The 22757-nt window shown below is 40.9% G+C and overlaps 1 protein-coding gene across 2 annotated transcripts in view; it reads right to left on the reverse strand.

Annotated features, from left to right (window-relative positions):
* Positions 1 to 22757, reverse strand: part of STIM1 (stromal interaction molecule 1) — a 218294-nt gene that overhangs the window by 22837 nt on the left and 172700 nt on the right. For both annotated transcript variants that reach the window (XM_012645678.1, XM_012645677.1), the window contains exons 4-5: positions 14793 to 14904; positions 10807 to 10922 (exon numbers count right to left, since the gene is read on the reverse strand). In XM_012645678.1, coding sequence (XP_012501132.1) covers positions 10807 to 10922; positions 14793 to 14904 — 228 coding nt within the window. The remainder of the gene's footprint in view (positions 1 to 10806; positions 10923 to 14792; positions 14905 to 22757) is intronic.

The raw sequence follows: 22757 nt of genomic DNA on the forward strand, positions 1-22757 counted from the left end.
AAAAATATATAGAAAAAATTAGCCGGGCATGGTGGCACATGTCTGTAGTCCCAGCTACTCGGGAGGCTGAGGCAGGAGGATTGCTTGAGCCCAGGTGTCTGAGGTTGCTGTGAGCTAAGCTGACACCACAGCACTCTATAGCCCAGGCAACAGAGCAAGACTCTGTCTCAAAAAAAAAAAAAGAGGGTCTAGATACCAGGAAAAGACACATGTAGCTAGAAACTGTATGAAGTTGAGGCCCAGTTTGACAAAAAGGGTCAGAGTCATAACTCCTCATTGAAAGGCTGAGCAGCAGGACATGGAGATGGTACGAGATCAAAGACAGAGTAGTACATCCTATTTCCACCCTGGGGAGGGGAGTTACTTGGTATAGGGTGGTAGCTGTGTCCTTTACACGTTTATTCTAGACTCTAAGACAGAAAATTGAGGGTCCTCTAGTGGCCACCCCCTAGCCTACAGGCAGGCCTACACTTCTAGCCATATTCCAGTCCTCTTACTCCTGTCCTTCTAGTCCCAAGAGGAGATATTTCCATAGGACAGTAAGTTGCCTTTCTTACTAGAACACATCTGCCTTCTCCATACCCTCTACCAGAGCCTGAGTTACTCTTTGTCTCCCCTGTTTGTTAAGGACTTTTAATCTTGGTTTCCTAGGGTTTCTCAACTCCAATATCACCTTTACATTCTTACCAAAAGTCAAAGGCACCCTTGTTCAAATAAGATTCCATGCAAAGAGCACCTTCTCCCTTATTATTTCCAGCACTCAAAGTACTTAAGGGGTATGTGTGGATCGGGCCTAGCTATTTCATTTGGTCCCTTATTCTACCTTGTCCAGATCGATTTGGAACCACATTCTATTAATTTGCCCAACTTCATATTCTCATCCAAGTCATGAATAAAAATACTGAATAGCCAGAGCCAAGGGTAAGATCTCACAGTCACTGCCTCCCTCTATGGTAATATTGTTCCACCTCTCAGTACCCACTGTATTTCTTCAACCAGTTTTGACTCTACTTAAATATATAAGCATCCACCCCATCCATGCCTCTGCCTTGTCAAATTCATAGAGCTAAAGTCCAGTTATTCTGCCTGCCACATCCATGAGCTACCAAGCTTGGTAATAAGAAAATGAGTCTAATGATTTGGCTGATTTACTCTTTGCAGTTCCTAGTGATCATTACTTGCCTGTATGCCAGTGCCCAGCACGGCTTCGACCAGCATACAGAGGCATTCAATAAATCTTTGGGGATTGATTCTTTACTGATAAACCTCAAGTGTGATAATATCTCCCTCCCCTTGATCCATAGAAGAAAGGGAGAGAAATAGAGAAAATACAAAATGTATCAGGCATTTCAGGCATCTATACTAGAATTTATACTCTCTAATCCTCACTACTCTATAAGGTAGGGTATTAGTATTCTCATTCTATAGACCAGGAAAACTGAGGCTCTGTAAGGGATACCTGACTTGCTAGAATTCATAAAAAGTGACAGGGCTGGATTCAAATCCAGATTTGCCTGACTGTATTTTCTTTCTGCTATACCATACTTCCTTACTACAACTTTCACATGCATGCAGCAAGTATTGTTTCTGCTTTGTTACAGATAAACATCTCTCACCATAGCGATGTCTATACTGCCCTGATCTAGCTTGAGTGTGACTCTAAGAGTTCCAAGGCCTGAGTTTCCCCCCAAACAATATCCTGGAAGCTAACAGTAGCATTGTCATCAGGATAGTGAAGACCCAAAGGCCAAATGGCCAAGCCTAAGGTTAAATATAAGGCCTCATGTAGAGAAATTCTTGTGCCATCAAAAGAAGCATCCAACACCAAAGTGTTAGGAGGTCTGGGATCTATGCTTGCCTCTACCCCAATTTGTTATGAAATTCCCTTCTCCTATCTAGACCTCAGCTTCCTTAGCTGTAAAATGCATTATCACAGAATTACTAAAGAGATCAAATGTGTGGGTGTAAATGACAGGGCTTTGAGACATCTTGGAAATATTCAGATGGACATGTCCAGGAGGTAATTAAAAATGTAGATGGGCCAGGCGCGGTGGCTCACGCCTGTAATCCTAGCACTCTGGGAGGCCGAGGCGGGCGGATTGTTTGAGCTCAGGAGTTCGAAACCAGCCTGAGCAAGAGCAAGACCCTGTCTCTACAAAAAATAGAAAAATTAGCTGGGCATGGTGGTACGGGCATAGTGGTTCCAGCTATTAGGGAAGTTAGAGCAGGAGGATCACTTGAGCCCGGGAGTTGGAGGTTGCACTGAGCTATGATGACGCCACTGCACAATATCCCAGGCGATAGAGCAAGACCCTGTCTCAAAAGAAAAGTAGAAGTGGAGTCTGAAGAAAAGGAAGGAGCTAGAGCAGTAGATGTAAGAATTGTCAGGTCCCTTCAGCAGAGCCCTGGGCTGTGCCGCATACTCCTGAGTGAATCTATGAAGCATTATATAGAAAAAGAAGAGAAAATAGGCAAATCAAGGGTCTAGTCTATGCCTTACTACTGATGCACTTCTTCTCATCATAATCCCATTCCTATTCTTTAATTCCTACCATCTTCTCAGCCTACCACCGTCCGTGGAGATCCTTCCATTCTTTCTCCTCTGAACTAGAATTTCTTGATCAACCCATTCTTTAGATAGGTAAATATGGGTCATCTCTTTCTATCTCAGGGACTGCCTTGTGTGTTTTCCAATTTTCACATCAGTCATCTTCTGGTAGTCTGTGAGCTCCTCAGGGCCAGGGCTTAAGAATTATTTATATCTCTGTAGCTCTATACTTAGCATAGGGTAGCACAGGTTCTGACCAGAGCAGGTACTCAGCAAAGGTAGAAAAAAAAGATGGAAAGGAATGAAGGGAGGTTTTAGATGGAAAGGGGAGGGAGAGATAGAATACAAAGTGCATGCAGAGGGCAAATAACAGCTCCTAGGGACAAGAAGAGTATTGCACAGCCTCTACATAAACTCAGCTCTCAGAATATACATCACACCCAGTAAACACAGCCACGGCAGAGTGGCCATTGATGTTTCAGGAGAACAGATGTGGCTGCCTAGGTGAACAGAGCTAACCCAGGGTAGCTGGCTGGGACGTAGGGAACCAAAGAATGGCAGAATTCCCAGCCTGAATGCTACAAATAGATTTTAGCAAAATGAGGTCAACTGTTAACACCATCAGGCGTGAGATAGGGGAGGTAGGTGTAAACAAATGAGATACTGACATGTTAACAGGGTCAGGCATAATGCTGAAAATTTTCAGGGTACCAGTTAACATTGAGAAAGTAAGCCTCCAATCATTATCACCTTCTGGAATCCCCTCTGCCGATGTATTCTCTTCACCTTCTCTACTGCTCACAATACTCTGGCAGATAAAGATAGTCATTCCTCACTGCCAAAATGCGTGCTAGGAATTTCTTTTGTCATTTACACAGCCTTCTGTGCTGGGGTGTCTGTTTAACCTGTCAGAACTACTACTGGGCTTTCTTCCCTTCTAGTTATAGCCCAACAAATGTTTTAGCTGTCTCAACTACACACAGATACTCCATAGGTCACAATTCTCCCCAAAACCAAGCTGGGCCAGATTCCTCTCTCAAATCCCCTTACTCCTATAGTGTGGAGAGGCCCAGCCTTCTTCTGTATAACTTCTAGCGTACATCTCCTGGTACCCTCTCCATGCTAGGTCTTAAACTATGGACTGATGACAGAAGAACACAGCTGTCTCTGTCATCAAGAAGTTCCCAGTTTAAAGGGTAAAAGACAAGGAAATGAATTGTTATAAAGAAAGCAGGTCCTAAGGGCTGTGGGTTCCTAGAGGAGAATAAGAAGAAAAAGTTGAGCATGCCCAAGAAGAGGCTGGAAAATCATCCTGGAGAAGACTTGAAGGGTGAGTTGGAGCATAATAGAAAGAAGAGAGAGAGGGTAAGGATATAGCTACAGAGACCAGAATAAGCTTTGCCAAAGAGGCAGCCACAACTGCTCACTGGGGACCTTCCCCTATTATCTGAGCCATTGAAGGAGGGAGATAAGACATATTTTTTTTACTCTCTACAACTTCTCCCACCCCTAACAATTATTCTGCAGGCCCCTCTCTGCACCCTTCTCAATATTCCTGTTAAAAGCACAAAGGGTATACTAGCCCCTAGCCCATAAACTGGGGCATAGAGAACCTTAGGAATATGCCCAAAGTCACAAAGCCGCTAAGTGACAGAGCCAATCAGCTTGATTTCAAACCTGGAACTCTTTTTTTTTTTTTTGAGACAGAGTCTCATTCTGTCACCCAGTGGCTTCGTCACGGCTCACTGCAACCTTGAACTCCTGGGCTCAAGCGATCCTCCTACCTCAGCCTCCTGTAGCTGGGATGACAAGTGATAGCCACCACACTTGGCTAATTTTTCTAATTATTTGTAAGGATGAGGTCTCATTTTTGCTCCGGCTGGTCTTGGCCCCCTGGCCTCAAGTGATCCTCCTGCCTCAGCCTCCCAGAGTGCTTAAGATTACAGGTGTAAGCCACCACACCCATCTGGAAAACTGGAACTCTTTATAATATATCTTGTTTCCTCTAACAGAAGTAGGAGGAGGGATAATACAATAGAAAAGACAGCACTGAAATATAATTAAAGTCCTAGGTTTGAGTCATGGCTCTGCCACTTTAAAGCCGAGTGGCCTCTAAAAACTCACCTCATCTCTCTGAACATCAATTTTTTTTTTTTTTTTAGAAAATGGATCTCACCATATTGCCCAGGCTAGACTCAAACTCCTGGGCTCAAGCAATCCTCCTGCCTCAGCCTTCCAAGTAGCTGAGACTACAGGCATGCACCACTGTGCCCAGCTAATTTTTCTAAGAAATTATCTGCAGTGAAAACAAAGTCCCCTCAATGAATGATCTGGTCCCATAGGGAAACATCAGCTTAGCCCTCAAACTAGACATTGCCTTCATGGAGGCTTTGCTGCTCAAAGCACATGTAATACCTGACAACTGGTGCTGTTTGGAGAGCCCTGAATGAGCCTGCAAGCCTAGAGCCAACTCTGCAGGGTGAAAAAGACTTAAAGAACCCTGTGCTACTCTGTGGCCACATGGAGAAGACTGAGCATGACTTCTACTATCAGAAAATGGATCTTGAGGTGGCCCTGTGCTGAGCCAGTCTGATCCCTCCCCCTCCCTTCCCTAGATCTGAGGCTGCTGTGGACAGATGGTGCCTGTTCCCTCAGCAGACCCTCTTGGCTAGTGCATGACAAACCTTTGATATGAGATTTCTCAAGCCTCAGACAAATGGCAGGATTTTTGTTATGGCTGGGCAAGGTGGCCATGGCTGATAGCTGTAGCAAGCCTAGGTTCCCTGGGGTGTTGGTCTGCTATACAACTTATAATGAGGCCTGAGTATCTGCCCACTTAAACCTTAAATAGGGATTGCAGTCCATGCTCAGAGGGGAAAATAAAGCCTAGCAAGGCATACATAGATCAGGGGACTCTTTGTAGGCACCCAGCAGGCATGTACCCCATCCCTTGCAGAAGTCTCCCTGCAAAGAGCTTCCTAGCATTTTCCTCAGACTCTAGCTGGCAATCTTCAAAATTTTCCTTTAACAAGCATCAGTAGAAAAACATAAAGACAATATTTGCATCAGGACAGACTGCTGGTTTCCAAAATCTTAGCTTCCAGGAGTATACCTAGCTCTATCAGAAGCCTTGAATTACAGTCAGTAAGGGCCCCTTTAACGACCAAGCCCATTTTACAGATGAGGAAATCTAATTCTAGGCAGAACTGAATTGCCAAAGGTCATTAATAAAGCACATGTCAAACAGAATTCTTATAACTATAGGATGCAGACAACAGGAAGAAAAAGACCTCCTGTCTTTTACATAGAACCCTTACCAACTAAGGGGTTTCTCCCAAAACTCCTGCAATGTCACAGTTGAAAGGAACCATAAGGATCCTTTAGCCTAAGTGTCTCATGATACAAATCAGAAAACACACCCTGAGAAAAGTGACCTACCCAAGGTCACAAATGAGTGGCAATTTTGAAAAGGACCAAGGTCTCCTGTCAGTTCAGGGTTCTTTCCTAAACTTTTCAAGAAGTTGTCTGAATGAAAGTCCAGGAGTTACACAAAATCAAACTGTACAGGCATACCTCAGAGACATTGTGGGTTCTGTTCCAGACCACTGCAATAAAGCGAATATCACGATAAAGCGAGTCACACAAATTTTTTGGTTTCCCAGTGCACATAAAAGTTATGTTTACACTATACTGTAGTCTATTAAGTGTGCAATAGCCTTAGGTCTAAAAATACAATGTGCATACCTTAATTTAAAATTACATTTTGTGCATACTTTAATTTAAAATTACTTTATTGCTAAAAAATTCTGCCAGAGACACAAAGTGAGCGCATGCTGTTAGAAAAATGACACTGATAGACTTGCTCAATGTAAATTGTCACAAACCTTCGATTTGTAAAAAACGCAATTATCTGCGAAGTGCAATACAGTGAAGTGCAATAAAACAAGGTATGCCTGTATATGTTTATTCCTATTGTTGTTAAGATATAATTCACAGACCCTAAAATTCTAAAAGTCTCTCTTTTAAAATGTACAATTCAATGGTTTTAGTATATTCACAAGGTTGTGCAACCATCAGCACAATAAATGTTAGAACATTATCATTACCCCAAAAAGAAATCCATATCCATTAGCAGTCACTTCCTATTTCCTACTCCCCCCAGCTCTAGAAACCACTAATCTAATTTCTGTCTCTATGGATTTGCCTATTCTGGATATTTCATGTAAGTGAGATCACAAAATCATATAATATGTGGCCTGTTGTGACTGGTTTCTTTCATTTAGCATGTTTTCAAGGTTCATCCATATTGTAGTATGTATCAGTACTTCATTCCTTTTCATGGATTAATGATTAATATTCCATTGCATGCATATAACCACATTTATTTTTCTAAGCATCAACTAATAAACATTTGGGTTGTTTCCACTTTTTGGCTTTATTCTAATTTCTATACATCCTCACCAACACTTCTTGTCTGTCTTTTTGATTATAACCTAGTGGGTAAGAAAGGATACCTCATTATGGTTTTGATTTGCATTTCCCTAATGGCGAATGATGTTGAACATCATTGTGTATTAGCCATGGATAAATATATATATACAAATCCTTTGACCATTTTTTAACTGGGTTGTCTTTTTATTGTTGAATTTTAAGAATTCTTTTTCTTTTTTTTTTTTTTTTGAGACAGTATCACTCTGTCGCCCCAGCTAGAGTGTAGTAGCATGACCACATAGCTCTCTGCAACCTCAAACTCCTGGGCTCAGGCTATCTTCCTGCCTCAGCCTCCCAAGTAGCTGGGACTACAGGCCCACACTACCACGCCTTGCTGATTTTTTCTATTTTTAGCAGACATGGGGGTCTTGTTCTTGCTCAGGCTGGTCTTGAACTCCTGATCTCAAGCGAGCCTCCCGCCTCGGCCTCCCAGAGTACTAGGATTATAGGCATAAGCTACTGCGCCCAGCCTAAGAATTCTTTATATATTCTCGATAGTAAAGTGTTGTCAGAAAAATGTTTGCAAATACTTTCTCCATTCTGTGGGTTGTCTATTCACTTTCTGGATATGTACAAAACTTTTTTATTTTGATGAAGTCCAGTTTATCTATTCTTTGTTTTGTTGCTTGTCCTTTTTAAAAATATAATCTGAGTTAAAATTCACATAATATAAAATTAACCATTTTAAAGTGAACAATTCAGTGGCATATAACATATTAACAATCTGATACAACTACCGCCTCTATCTAGTTCCAAAACATTTCTATCACTCCATAGTAAAATTTCCTATTCATTAATCAGTTTCTTCCCATTCCCTCCCTCCTCCCATGAATCCCTGCCAACCATCATCAGTCTGCATTCTGTCTCTATGAATTTATCTATTCTAAATATTTTATATAAATGGAATCATACAGAATGTGACCTTTTGTGTCTGGCTTCTTTCATTTAATATATTTTCTAGGCTCAGCCACATTGTAGTGTGTATCAGAACTTGATTCCATTTTATAACTAAATAAAATTCCATCACATATATGTACACCACAATTTAGTTTTCTATTCATCCATTAATAGATATTTGGGCTATTCCACCTTTTGGTTCTTGTGACTTGTGCTGTTATGAACATGCATGCATGTGTACTTGTTTGAGTATCTGTTTTCAATTCTTCGGATATATACTTAGGTGTTAGAATTGCTGGGTTATGTAGTAACTCTGTATTTAATTTTTGAGGAACCACCAGACTGTTTTCCACAGTAGCTGAACCATTTTACAATCTCACTAGCAATGTACAAAGGTTCTAATTTCTCCACACCCTCACCAACACTTGTTATTTTTCATTTTTAAAAAAACTATTATATTACAGCTATTCTAGCTAGTGTGAGGTATATTCTTAGCTTCAGTACCTTTGTTCTGCCTATCTTAGAAACAGTTTTCCTGCTGACCTCCAATTCCCCTTAGGTTTGATCACACATAGCACATAGGCTATATGAAATGGGTCTAGGAGAAAAATATCCCTGTCTTGGTATCAGTCTAACCTGTTCCACCAGGGCCGCTTTTGTTGGCTCCGATCTCCTGGACCCAATACCAGGGACCCAGAATTCTAGTTCCCATGCTAGCTGATTTTTCCAGATAAAATCCTTGCCTGCTTTAGCCTACAGTTTCTAATGTACCCTTTCAGAAAGGGTAAATCCTATTTTGATACAGAACACATATAGCCTGATAATATATCTTAGAAGAATAAGGAATACGTTCAGGCTGTTGAAGGCCTCCCCTTCCTGGGTGGTGACAGAGGAGAGAGAACCTTTGTGAAAGTAGCCTAGTACCTGGCACTAAACCACTTGTAGACGACCTGCTTCTGATTCGTACACAGCAAAGCAGCTCCCTCACTGCAATCTATTGAAAGGCAGCCCTCGACACAAGGGTTTGTAAAAAGAAAGAAAGGATTTAAAAAAAAAAAAAAGGAAAAAGAAAAAGAAGGCAAAAAACAACAAAAAAAGTAGCCTAGCTTTTACTGCCGGGTTTAATTCTTCTGGTATAAGTGTTCTTGTTGGTGTACACAAAGAAGTGTGTAAGCTGTTAATACGGAGAGTTTAATAAGGTTACTTCCTGTCTTTTAAGACCCAGCTCAAGAATTACCTTCTTCATAAAGCCTCCTAGACTCCAGTAGAAAATTCCTCTCTACTTTGTGGCTTTGGCTGAACTTGGGAAAGACTTACATAATAGCTATAACACTTACTATATTTGTTTACCATTTACTGTATTTGTTGACATGCTTATCTCCATTTAGATAGAAGTCCTTGAAAGCAGGGACCCTGCCATTTACACTGGTACATAGAAGGTTCTCAATTAACATAAGTGAATGAATGAAAGGCCATTGCTCAATACAGAGAGTGAGTGGTCCTCACATAAAAAGGAGAGCCATTCAATGTATCATTTATTCAAAATTTATCGATGAATGGTGAACAAAATGTGTCATAAAACTGACCCTCCCCCCAAAAAAAGCAACAAGGAGATGAGAATACTCTTTTCCCAGTTTGCTCTGTTTCACAATTTCAAGAGGTATAGACCTACCTATATCGAGGCATTAGCTTGAGCACTTGCCAAACCACATTTGTGGCAGGGAAATGTCACACTGCCTCTGACCTTGCCTGCCAGGTGCTTCCCTGGACTGGTTCCTGGCTCGATAACATTCTGCTGCTGGCAGCTTAAACTGATGCCAGCAGTTCCCAAAGGGTTGGAAGTCAGCCCTAAGAGCCTGGTTTGGTCAAGGATAATTTTCTAAGAAATCTCACTACTTTTTCTTTCCCTTTGGTTTACTTAGTATAAGAAAATGATGGTAGGGTTGGCCATTCCCACCATGCAGATCTGCAGGGACTGAACCACCTAATTCTCAAGTAGCTCCTGGCCAAAGAGACCAATCACCCTTTCTAAGGCCTGCGTGTGTCTCTATTGCTTCAGTGAAAGTCCACTTAGTCTTCCTAGGTCATTCAAGGACACAAAGATGTTCGGCAACCAGTTCATACACTCTGCATGTCTACAGTGAGAGCCGGTAACAGCTAAATGGCATTCAGCCCCTTGTGGGTTACTTGCTACCCCTGAGCATACTTTTCATATTTTAGCCTTTGTATTCTCGCTCAGGTTGTCCTCTTCTGCCACCTCCATGGAATAAAGCTCTACCCATTTTTAAAGGCAGAGGTCACATGCTACCTTGTCTATAGGATACCTTCTCTATCCTTCCTTTGGGCCTCAGAAGCACTGTGTATCTTTCTAGAACACTCATTTTATCCCTTTAGGGCAGAATATGAATCTTCCAAGCCTTCCTCTAGGATCTGGCACAAAGTAGATATTTCCTTAAAGTATTTAAAGAATGGATATTGGTATCTGGCTGGACTAAAATACAAGACTGTTTTGTATCAATACCAGCGGAAATAGGCCAGGCACAGTGGCTCATACCGGTAATCCCAATACTTTGGGAGGCTGAGGTGGGAGAATTGCTTGAGCCCAGGAGTTTGAGACCAGCATGGGCAACACAGCAAGACCCCATCTCTACAAAAAATAGAAAAATTAGCTGGGTATGGTGGCAAATGTGACGCCACTACAATCTAGTCTGGGTAATAGAATGAGACCCTGTCTCAGAAACAAAAAACAGTAGAAATAGTGGAGGTGCTGCCTTGCCCATGTGCCTAGGAGACCCAGGATCTCAGCCCAGCCACTACAACAGCTTTGGATTCCATGGCTCAGCAGTAGCCCTTCTCTACATAGGACTCACAGAGAGGAGGCCCGAAGAGTACTGTGTCCAGAGCCTTTAGCTGCAGCTTCTGCCGATGGCTCCGGTCTGTCATCTTCAGCACGGTCCCTGTCATGGTGGTGTTGGTTACAGCTAGCCTGTTGAGGCAAAGAGTAGCGGGTCAGTTCCCTGCCAGAAAAGCCAGGAAGCATCCCGGTAGGATTACCCACCTCCTCCAGGAACACTTCTAGCTCTTGGTGATTGCTCCCCTCTGCACTCTAGAACACAGAGGCTGCACCAATGGGATCTCAACAGGGAGTATGAGGGACAGATAACATTTGCCAAGAATATGCTCACCCTCTCTCCCCTTACCCACCATCTCCTAAGTACCCTATCCTCTAAGGGTTCCATCTGTGACCGTTCCCACACCCAAATGTAAATTTTCTGTTGTGCTTCTCCTTCCAGGGTTTATCCTCTATATATCTGTCTTTACCTCCCACCACTTGTAAATGCATTCACCTGTCCAGCCTAGGTCATGCCACATGACCTAGTAAGAATCTGGGGACTTGTGAATTATCCTAATCCTAAACCCACTGTCAGTATATATAAACCTGGTGATGACAAAAATTGAATTAGTCTTGTTAGCTTTTATTTAAGTCATTGGAATACAATTTACCCCCAATAAGATTACTGTAATTTTTTATGACCTTCAACCATACTGTCAGTGATAACTTTAATAACAGAGAGCCTGTAAACAAGAAAATGACCTAGGAAAAACTGGACTTTGTTTCTCTTCTGCTGGAACACAGTGGGTATAGAAAGGAGAAGGGTAAAAGATACAAAAGGTTGAAAACCACTGGTCTGGGTCCCACAGTGAGCAACCTCTGTAAGGTTAGTGCTCTTTTCTGATAATAGCTATATTTCCCCAGCTAGAAAAGAAGCTTCTGACATCATCATGTGTGATTTATACTTCTGTCTGAGCATGCAGGAGCAGCCACTTCCTTCTCTGGGCTTGGAAAGCAATCAAGGCCACCTACAAGAGAGGCAGCGAGGCACTGTGATGCAGGCTTGGGGGATGTCAGGAGATCTGGCTTCTCATTCCAGCTCAACCAGTGACTCACGTATCTGATCATAAGCTGCTTGGTCCCTCCCTCAGGACCTCGCTTTCCTTCTGTGTAAACTTAAGTAGAATCAGATGCTGTCTACAAGCATGGAAGTTCTTGAGGCTCCTCTTTAAAGCACTTCCACCAGGTGTGCTGGACTTTGACTGACCAAAATGAACATTGTCATCTTTTCTACAGTCTATTTCTCAAAGACACCTATGAACTGGAATGCTATCTACTTTTAAGCAATGAGAGAAATGAGAAAGGAGCTAACATTTACTAAGTTACTACTGTTTATCTGGTACTGTTCTGACACTTTACATACAATACCTCATTTAGTCCTCACAACAATGTTAAGAACTCAGTTCTATTACCAGCTCCACTTTATAGATAAGAAAACTGAGACTTAGAGTTGAGTAACTTGTCCAGAGTCACACACAAATAAGTGGCAAAGCCAGGTAATGAACTCACATCTGCTAGATTCTTCCCATTATTCCATGCTGGCTAGTGATGGGCCCAGAACTACCACCACTTCCGCCCCAAGCTTCCTGCTGTCACTAGGTGCCACAGTTTGGTGTCCTCCACTCCTCTGCCCAGCCTGGCTGGACCTGGTCTTGGTTCTAACTCTAGCTACAGAAGGGCTAAGTGAACCAGTGACCTGAGAACTGACTTCTTAACCTATGCTTTGCAGTTTTAATCCAAGCCACAGCCATTTCCCATGAGGGAATGGTCCAGGGATTCATAAGGCAATACTGCTGTTTCCATGGGTAGCAAGAAAGAACCCTATATCCTAAATCTTAATGGTCAATTATCTATTCAATTGTCTATCTCTTCCATTAGCACACTGACTGCCACACCAGGGAAAAAAAATTTTGCCCAGGGGCCACAATGTTTTATTACAAAAACAGAATAAAAACTTCGAAAACAAAACAATTCTTTCTAATTCAATGAAAATTTTGTTACTTTTTATTGTTTTGCTGTGCATGAGTTTTATGCAACTTGAAAAATACTTCATAAGGGTAAAGGTAAAGAGACGTGTGAGTTACATATGCTTCACAAGGCCCCGGACTTAAAACTAGTATGAGTTAAATACAGCTCACGTGGCAGTTAATGTGTTAAACGTGGAGTTCTTCAAAGCTCAGGAGTCATGTCCAATGTATCTCTTTGTCCTCAGGGCCCAGCAGAGAGCATAGCACATGGTAGGTGCTTGGTGAAGTTTTGTGAAATAGAACTAAACTGAATATTGCGAGGAAGCCTATCTTCAAGCACATGTCACAAGAGAAAGATGCAGTGAAAAAAGCAGGGCACTTAGAACAAGGCAGACCAAGGTTCAAATCCCAGCTCTGCCACCTACCAGCTTGGATAAATTATAAAATAGTTGAGAGTCAGTTTGCTCATGCAAAAGTTGGGATAATAATTCCTTCCTCCCAGAATTGTGAGAATCAACTGAAATAACAGGTAGGGAAACACTCTATAAACGGAGGTACAAACATTATTACTCTCTCCAGAGTAGGGAGAAGCTGTGAAGAAGAGGCTGCAGGCAACAGAGGAGGGAACAGCCAGCTCAGCTAGGCCTGGACAGCAGTGCCTGGTAGCTCTGTGGCTGGACACTGCAATGTGTGGGCATTCCAACAGCTTCACCTTCCCCTTTTCCCTTTGCTGAAGCTCATAACCAGATGCACCTACATAGTAAGATGACAGATTATACATAATCAGCACTTACCAGACAGTAAGCCCTTTGAGGGTAAGGGCAGGTTGTTGTCATCTTTATCCCCAGCACCCAGCACAAGTGCTTGGCACAGAGAAGGTACCCAGTAAATATTTGTTGAATGAATAAGTAAATGGATTAATGACTAAATGACATATGGCACTAGTTTGACATTACAAAAAGTCCAAGCAGTATTCCATTCCCTCCCCACTCCCAGCCCAAGCCCTAGCATATTGTGCCTGTAAAGGAGACAAAGAGTTATGATACCACAGCTGTTGGAGTCATCCCAGAGACAAGGCTGGAACAATGGCAGTCAGCAGCCCTCTGTACCATTTTCATTAGAGATAAACTGTATATGGATAACCCAGGGGAGGCTAAAAGAGCTCTGAGGCTCCTGAGTGATAGAAGAGGCAAATGCTAGGAGACAGCAAAAGAAAACAGAAACACCACAGGCTTTGAAGTCTACCACATCTACAGTCACATCACAGTTTTGCCCCTAACTAGCCACGTTTGTGATCTTGGAAAAGTTACTTAACCAGTTTCATCATCTATATACAACAATACCTACCTTATAGGACCAATGTAAGAATTAAATGAGATACTGTAGACAGTGTTAAGTAGAGTGCCTGGCATGTACTAAGCACTCAATAAATGGCAGCTATTAGTACTATTCCCAGGATTGACAGGACTATTAAATAAGAGAATGGAGGCCGGGCGTGTGATCCTAGCACTCTGGGAGGCTGAGGAGGGCAGATCGTTTGAGCTCAGGAGTTCGAGACCGGCCTGAGTAAGAGCGAGACCCCATCTCTCTTAAAAAAATAGAAAGAAATTAGCTGGAAAACTAAAAATATATATAAAAAAAATTAGCCAGGCATGGTGGCGCATGCCTGTAGTCCCAGCTACTCGGGAGGCTGAGGCAGAAGGATCGCTTGAGCCCAGGAGTTTGAGGTTGCTGTGAGCTAGGCTGACACCACAGCACTCTAGCCTGGGCAACAGAGTGAGACTCTGTCTCAAAAAAAAAAATAATAAGACAATGGATGCAAAGTGCCCATCATGCTTTATAGCAAGCACACAATAGATGTGAGAAGAGGAGAGATCTATAGACTTTGCCCTGAAAAGGGTGGAACCTACTTAACTGGCCAGAGCAACCTGAAGGCAGGCCCACCCCAGCCCATTCCCTGCATCCCCAAGTGAGAAAAACCCAGTCACCTCCTGACCTTGGCATGGCATGGCCACTGAGCTGCAGCTTCCGGAAGGTCTCTTCATACTGAGGCAGCTCCACATATGTGATCAGCCACTGCACCACCTCATCCACGGTCCAGTTGTATACTGTGGAAAGAGACAAGCAAAGCCATGACTACAGAATGTCAAGCACTGCTTGCATTTATTGTCATGGTCATACTGACCTTAACATTCACCACATTTGTGTGTTTAACATCTCGCTCTCCCATAAAATCCTAAGTATGAAAGGAGTACATACTGTATGAGTCTATTTATATGAAACCCTAGAAAAGACAAATAAATAGAGACAGAAAGCAGATGAATGGTCGGCTGAAGCCAAGAGAGGGGCTGGGGACTGACTGGAAAGGAGCACAAAGCAATGTTTTAAGATAATGGAAATATTCTATATCTTGAATGTGGTGGTGGTTACACAAGGGATAACATCTGTCAAAATTGATCAATCTGTACATTTAAAATAGGTGTATATTCCTGTATATAAATTATACATTAGTAAAGTTGATTTTAGAATATTTTTAAACTATAAATGTGACCAGGGTTGAGAATCAACCATCTATCCATCGATCCATCCAACTATCCAATTAAGCATCCATAAGGGGCCCACTTAGTACCATACTTGCAGAAACTCAGTTCCCAATCCAGTGAAAGAGATCAAAAAATAAATAACATCAGTGAAGCATGGACTGTGATAAAGAAATATACATACAGCACAGAGAAGAAAGGGAATAACTGCCTAGGGGCTCAGGAGTAACCTCAGAGAAGAAGATAAATTGCAACATAAAGGATTAGTAGAAGCTCATCTGAAATATTTCAAGGATGTGGGTGAGGACGCCACTTGATACAGAATGGAGGAAGGTGCAAAGAAAAGATGTGAAATTTGATGTGTCTAGAATATGGAATACTTGGAAGGTAGTTGCAAAAGAAAGTTGAAGCCATGTCATGAAGGGTCTTGACTGCCACGCTAAGATCGTTACTAGTATTGTCCTGGGATAAGCCTACCTCGGGTTGTTCTGGCCAGTTAGGTGAGACCCAGTCCTTTTCAGGGCAGAATTATAAACCTCTCCTCTTCTCACATCTACTATGTGCTTGGTATAGAGCACATTGGGCACTCTGCATCCATTCTCTTATTTAATATTGCTACTCAGAACTGCACTGTCCAATCAGTAGTAGCCAGTAGCCTCAAATGGCTATTTATAATTTAAATGTACTAAAATTAAATACTCAGTTCTTCAGTGGCACTAGCCACACTTTAAGTGTCCAACTGCTAGATGTGGCTAGTGGCTACCATGTTGGGCAACACAAATTATAGAACATTTCCATCATTGTACGAAGATCTGTTGGACAGCACTGGTCAAGATACTTTATTATAAAAATGTTGATCTTATATTATATTTTGAAGATAACCTAACAGTAAAAAACAAAAGTACATTCTGGATAATCTAGATATGTAAGAGTATAGTTTCTCAACTTCAGTCGCCATGTAGCATTTGTGTTTATAACTGTGTTAATGTAAAACAGTTATAATAGAAGATACAGTTGACTCCTGAACAACAGGGTTTGAACTGTACAGGTCCACTTACACCTGGATTTTTTGCAGCAAAAGTTACACTGAGTGTACCTACCTCTTCTGCCTCCCATTCCACCTCCTCTACCTCTCCCACCTCTGTCAACCCTGAGACAGCAAGACCAACTCCTTCTCTTCCGCCTCCTCCTCAGCCTATTCAATGTGAAGATGATGAGGATGAAGACTTTTATGATGATCCGTTTCCCCTTAATGAACAGCAAAATATATTTTCTCTTCCTTATGATCTTCTTAATAACATTTTCTTTTCTCCAGCTTATTTTATTTCAAGAATACAATATACAATGAATATAACATATAAAATATGTGTTAATTGACTGATATTGGTAATACTTCTGGTCAACAATAGGTTATTAGTAGTTAAGTTCTGGGGAAGTCAAAAGTTATACGTAGATTTTCGACTGTATGAAGGGTGAGCATCCCTAACCTCCATGTTGCTCAAGGGTCAACTGTACTTGCCTGGAATTGTAGGACATAATGTGCTTCATAACAATAATATATGTTGAATTTAGATATTTTAATCCAAAGGAACCCAGACAGCAAAACTGCTGTTTTTATACAAAATATATAAATTCATAATATATCTCAAATTTAGATATTTTAATACAAAAGAACCCAGAGATCAAAACAGCTATTTTTATACAAAATATGTAATATTTTGTTTGTAATACATAATTTACACTTGCAATTCAAATTTTCAAGACAAATACTACCCACTAAAAAACGTAAACCACCCACTAAAAGATATAAACTAATTGGTGCATCCCCAGAGAATCTAACATAACATCGCATGATCACCTATTATGATCTACCTGATAGCACTATAATGGACATGGGTCATTTTTGCCACCACGCACCCACTTCCCCTTTTGATAACAACAATACTCGGAATTTGTATTAGTGGAACCAGCCCTCCCTTGCTTTCAGCTGATATGCTCCAGGTAAAGTTAAATCAACCTCTAGGAGTAAAGAGCTAAGTCAACCAGTATATTCCATCCTCCTGCCCATAGTGTTTGGTTCAGGGATGAGCACATGACTCAAGATGAGGCTGAAGAAACTGAATTTTTGTTTGACCCCTAAGGGATATGCTTGCCCTTCTACTACACTGGTGTCTGGGATAAAATGACCCTGAACTATAGTAGTAATAGTACTAATACTAATAACAGAAGCCATCACTTACGTAGTACTTACTATACAACAGTACTGTTCTAAGCACTTCATATATATTAACTCACTAATCTTCACCACCACCATGTGAAGAGATATCCCATTTTACCCCCATGTTAAAGATGAAGAAACTGAAACACAGAAAGATTATATAACTTTTCCAAAGTTACTCAGCTAGGAATTGGTAAAGCCAAGATTTGGTCTCAGGCAGTCTAGTTCCAAAACCCCTGTTCTAAGCACATATTTGTATCTCCTCCCTGACACTGGAAGCCTTCATGCAGAGGCAAAGCTGAGTGACGATCCAGATGACATCATTTAAGCCCTGCGTAAGATCATGCCTGCACACAGCCCTATTCATATATATTTCAGTTTTATGCAACAAGTAAATTTCCCCTTATTGCTTGAGATATCAGATTGAGAGGATTTTTTGTCATAACGGGAACCAAGTCTAACTGAAACAATTACTGAGTGATCATTTGCAACACGGCAAATCACATGATCACCATACTTGGAGCACTATAGCTACTCATTCCTCAATATCATAATGTTGTGATTTTTTTAAAAGAATCATCATAAAAATTAGCCTTTTAAAATAATTTTTATATTTGTATGGTATTTAAACACAGCAAATTTATCTCTATAATTTGTTAAAAGTCAATTATGAAGGAATAGAAATGGACTTAATATACAAGGAACATGTTCAAGCCAAGTGAAGGTCAAATGAGATCATGATGTGTTATGCAAATCAAAGTTTCATAGTAGCTTAAATAGAGAAAAATGGTGGGAGGAATGAGTCATCAGATGGTACTCAGTAATACAGACATGCTGAATTTAAAAGAGCCAGGGAGCAACTAAGTTTCAGCAAAAAAGTATCATTTTATTAGAACTGAAGCTTATTTTTATGTAAAGTATAAATCTATTTTTTGTTCTTATTTCTATGCAAATTTTATACAGAGACCTAACCCTCATTTTATGTTTGTACATATTTAAATAACATAATAAAAATAATTTAAGTCATCATTGCATGTCCAAGATAAATTATTTCCCTTAAAAGGAATTTGTACATTCCTCAAGTTTGAAAACCACTGCTTTGAGAAGCAAAAAGCCAAAAAAATTTTGAAGCAAAATGATATTAATATGATGAGGTTCCTCACCCTCCTCTCTTAAGATCCACATCTTTACCAAAAATTGACTTTCATCAGAATGCTATCTAATTTCCCTTTAATAGTCAAGAAACACTGAAGGCATGGAACAGCTCCTGTTCATTTTTGCTCATCCACTGTCTCTAAAATAAAAGCTTCATATATAGTGGTATCATTAAGAATAACTACCCGAAATGAGAAATTCCAGAAATGTTCTCATTGTGGGCTTCCAAACAACAATACCAAACTTCCTTAGAAACATATCAGCTCATGTGGTGGATGGGTAATTTCTGAAATGCTTGTCAAAAAACAGGCATTGCTCTGGTAGGCATAAACTCACATCTCGGGTTGTTTCTATCACTCTCGTATAAGCTAGAGAAATTGAAAAATTGGGACCTGTCTCTTCATTCCCCTACTTCCCCCACCGTGGAGTCCACCATATGATGCAAAGCAGACAATCAGGAATGAAACAAAGTTGAAGGCAAAAATGCTTCAATCTCTTGATGTCCTCAAGAAGATGCTGAAGCTTAGGAAGAAAGCTCTGAAGCTGAGTGGCTTTGGAGGTAGGTTAGGCTTTTTGCAGATGCACCAGAAGTAAGAAGGGAAAGGTGTCAGGGAGAAGAAATGAGGCAGGTATGGTATGCTCAGAGACCGCATCCTAAACGACAAGATACCAGAGGCTTAGGTGAACGGTGCTTAGTCACTGTTTGGTGAAATTTCTATAGTAATTCCCCGACTAGAATATGCTGGACGGAAAAGAGAAATTAATTTCCAAGAGATAGCTTTGGGAAAAGAAAGATGACAGAGCTGGGGTTAAAGAAGTGTTGAGGAAAGTAGAATGCACTAGCTATTATTCTTGAAAATGAATAGATATCCTCACACATTACAGATGTGATAATTTACTATGGTCTGGAGTGTGCAGGTAATGAAGGCACAGGAGAGTGACACACAGATATGACGCAGACAGACAAGTGCTAGCCTGTAAAGTACAGAAAACAACACACTCCTGCCACTGCTGCCAAGGGAGCTTAGCCTCATCCAACACAAAGGGGCCTTTCTGCTTGGCATGTAGAATGGAAAAAAGGCCACTTTTTTTATTGCTAGAAGGGCCTGAGGCCAGCAGTGCTTCAAGGGCTTTTTGTCTATTGGGAGGATGCCTTGATACAAGCCTGGGCAAAGACTCTTGGCAGGCAGAATCTCCTCTATCAGTACCCTATACCACAGTGGAGACAGGCAGGAGTCACTCTAGACCAGGGTTTCCCAGCCTCTGCACCAATGACATTTTAGATGAGATAATTCTTTGTCGTGGGCTGTCCCATGCATCATAAGATGTTTAACAATATCTGTAATATCTGCCAGTCATGACAATCAAAACTGTCTCCAGATACTGCGGAATGTCCCCTTGGAGGCAAAATTGCCCCAGCTGAGAATCTTTGCTCTAAACACTACATTAAGTGAGGCAAAGGGTCTCTATGGGGGCCAATGCACTGCAATGAGAATGGACTCTGGACTAATCAGCCCCTATACAGCTAAGCTATAAAGGAAAAGGATAATGGCTTCAGCATTTCGGACCAAACCTCAAGACGGTTTTTGTTTATTTTTATCCCTATATATCATTCCATTACCTGGGCAGATGCTCTATCTAGGTAGGTCTTGGCAGTATGGTGTCCACCCAGAGTTGCTGTAGTCTGGACAAAATAAGCCAGGATGAGCTGTATTCTGTATAACATCTGTATCTCATATAGCAACCCTGGGTTCCAACGTGAATATCTCACTCAACAGTTCAGTTGAGATATCAGGGTCCCTTGTCTCTAAGGTTTAAGTACCTAAAAGTTAAAAAGTCTTGTACTGCTTTCTCATTCCAAAAGAGAAAATGGACCCAGGCATAGTGCCTATAGTCCCAGCTACTCGGGAGGCTGAGGCAGGAGGATCGCTTGAGCATAGGAGTTTGAGGTTGCTGTGAGCCAGGCTGACGCCACAGCACTCTAGCCTGGGCAACAGAGAGAGACTCTGTCTCAAAAAAAAAAAAAAACAAAAAAAAGAGAGCTACATAAGGTGACTAATAGTACAGTCTCCAATCTATTTAGTGATATAATCTACCTGTAAAAAAGCTTTCAGTACACACTGCATATATATATATATATATATATATATATATATATGTTTATAAATTAGATTCATGTACTAATGTCAGGCATATTGTAAACATACATAAAAATCAAAGAACGAGACAAAATAAGTATAATATAAATAAAAGCTCTAGTAGCTTCTTAAAATGAATAAATGATAGCAATCACTTGTTGTATATTCCATCAATATTTACATTATGTTTTCTCACTAACATTATCACTCATCCCCACAGACTTCTTATAGAGGTAAAGGAGGAAGGTACAAAAAAATTAAAAAGCACTTATGCATATCAGCAGAGAATCCCAGAAATTGATGTTCAGTTAGCTTCTCAGAAAGTAAAGATATATCCTGGCCACTACACTATGCTTCATAGGTAGGAAGGGGCCTTTTCCATTTGAGAAATATTTTTATGTAAAATGAGTAATACCTCCTTGTTTTATTCTGAGGTAACCACAAACAAATAAAGTTATTAAAGATTGCCAAATCCCTGGTATTTTAGAACACTAGATTTTTATTGTAGAATGTATTAGAAAAAGCACTGCATTTGAAGCTGAAAGACTTTCATTTCTATCCTATCTGCCATGGACCAGCTTGGATAAATCACTTAACTATTAAGAATCTCAATTTCCGCTTCCGTAAAATATTCATTCTGCCATTCGACAAGCACTCATTTTGTACTATTCCGTGCTAGGCGTGGGAACAGAGCAGTGATCAAGAAAAAGATCCCTACTTTCATGTAGCTTACAATCTAGCAATATCTATCTCCTAGAGTTGTTGAATTAAATGAGTTTGTGTATTTGAAAATGCCTAAGATTTAATACAAACTCAGTAGTAACTATTTCTTCATACATTCATTCAAAAGGGATTAGATGTTAAGGACTGGTCAGAATCTGGGGAGACAGAGATGCAGGGACACCAGGGGAAAGGAACATGAGCAAAGACACAGAACTATAAAGTGTGGAGCATACTCAGAAAACACTGACTCTAGTTTTATGGTGTCCAAGGGTTATGTACAGGGACAAGAAGAATGAGGTATTGCTGAGGCCAAATGATAAAGGTCCTGACAGCAGGTGTTCTAAAACTCCAAAATCATTTATTCATCAGGGGGAAAAAAAACATATATGAAGCACCTACTATTTGCCAGGCACCATTCCAGGAGCTATAGGTACAACAGTACACAAAATAGTCACAGATCCATGGTGCTTATATTCTGGTGAAAGAGACAAAGTAAAACATTGTAAATAAATATTTATATGTCACATGATGATAAGTACAATGAAGAAAAAGTAAGCAATAAGAGGGTAAGAGGATAAAAAAATAGTGCTATACTCTATTAGATCCGATCAGGGAAGCGCTCTGTGATGAGGTGATATTTGAGCAGAGAATGAAATCAAATGAAGGTGTAAGCCATGTGGATATTTGGGCGAAGGGCATACCAGGCAGAAGGAACAATAAGTATTACTCCCTAGCACTTGAGCTATAGTGATACCTCCAAGGATGTGCCAGGGCAGATACTGCACCTGGGCCAATCCTTTCTCTTGCCAGGGAAAGAAAGAAGCAACAGGAAATGGATTCTTGAATCAGTATCTGTTTCCCATAATGGACCTGTGGTGCCTCCAGATGAAGCCCTCATCTACTTTTGTGGTTTCAAATGCACATCCCAAGAGAGCTATGTCTGGCAGGAGTTACCAGTACCTTCTTTGCCTCTCCTTCACACAGCTGTTAGTCAGTTAGTTGGTCACTTGTTCAGCCTTTAGTCAGCTATTTGGTCAGCTAGTCGGATATAGCACAATGGTTAAGAATGTGGGCTTCAACCCCATATAGCAAAAACAATTCTAGGCAATAAAAACAAAATGGGAGGTATCAACTTACCAGACTTCAAACTTTATTATAAGGCTGTAGTAATCAAAACAGCTTGGTAC

Source organism: Propithecus coquereli, unplaced genomic scaffold (assembly GCF_000956105.1).
Source record: "Propithecus coquereli isolate 6110/MARCELLA unplaced genomic scaffold, Pcoq_1.0 Scaffold235, whole genome shotgun sequence".
In the NCBI taxonomy this organism is placed as follows: domain Eukaryota; kingdom Metazoa; phylum Chordata; class Mammalia; order Primates; family Indriidae; genus Propithecus; species Propithecus coquereli.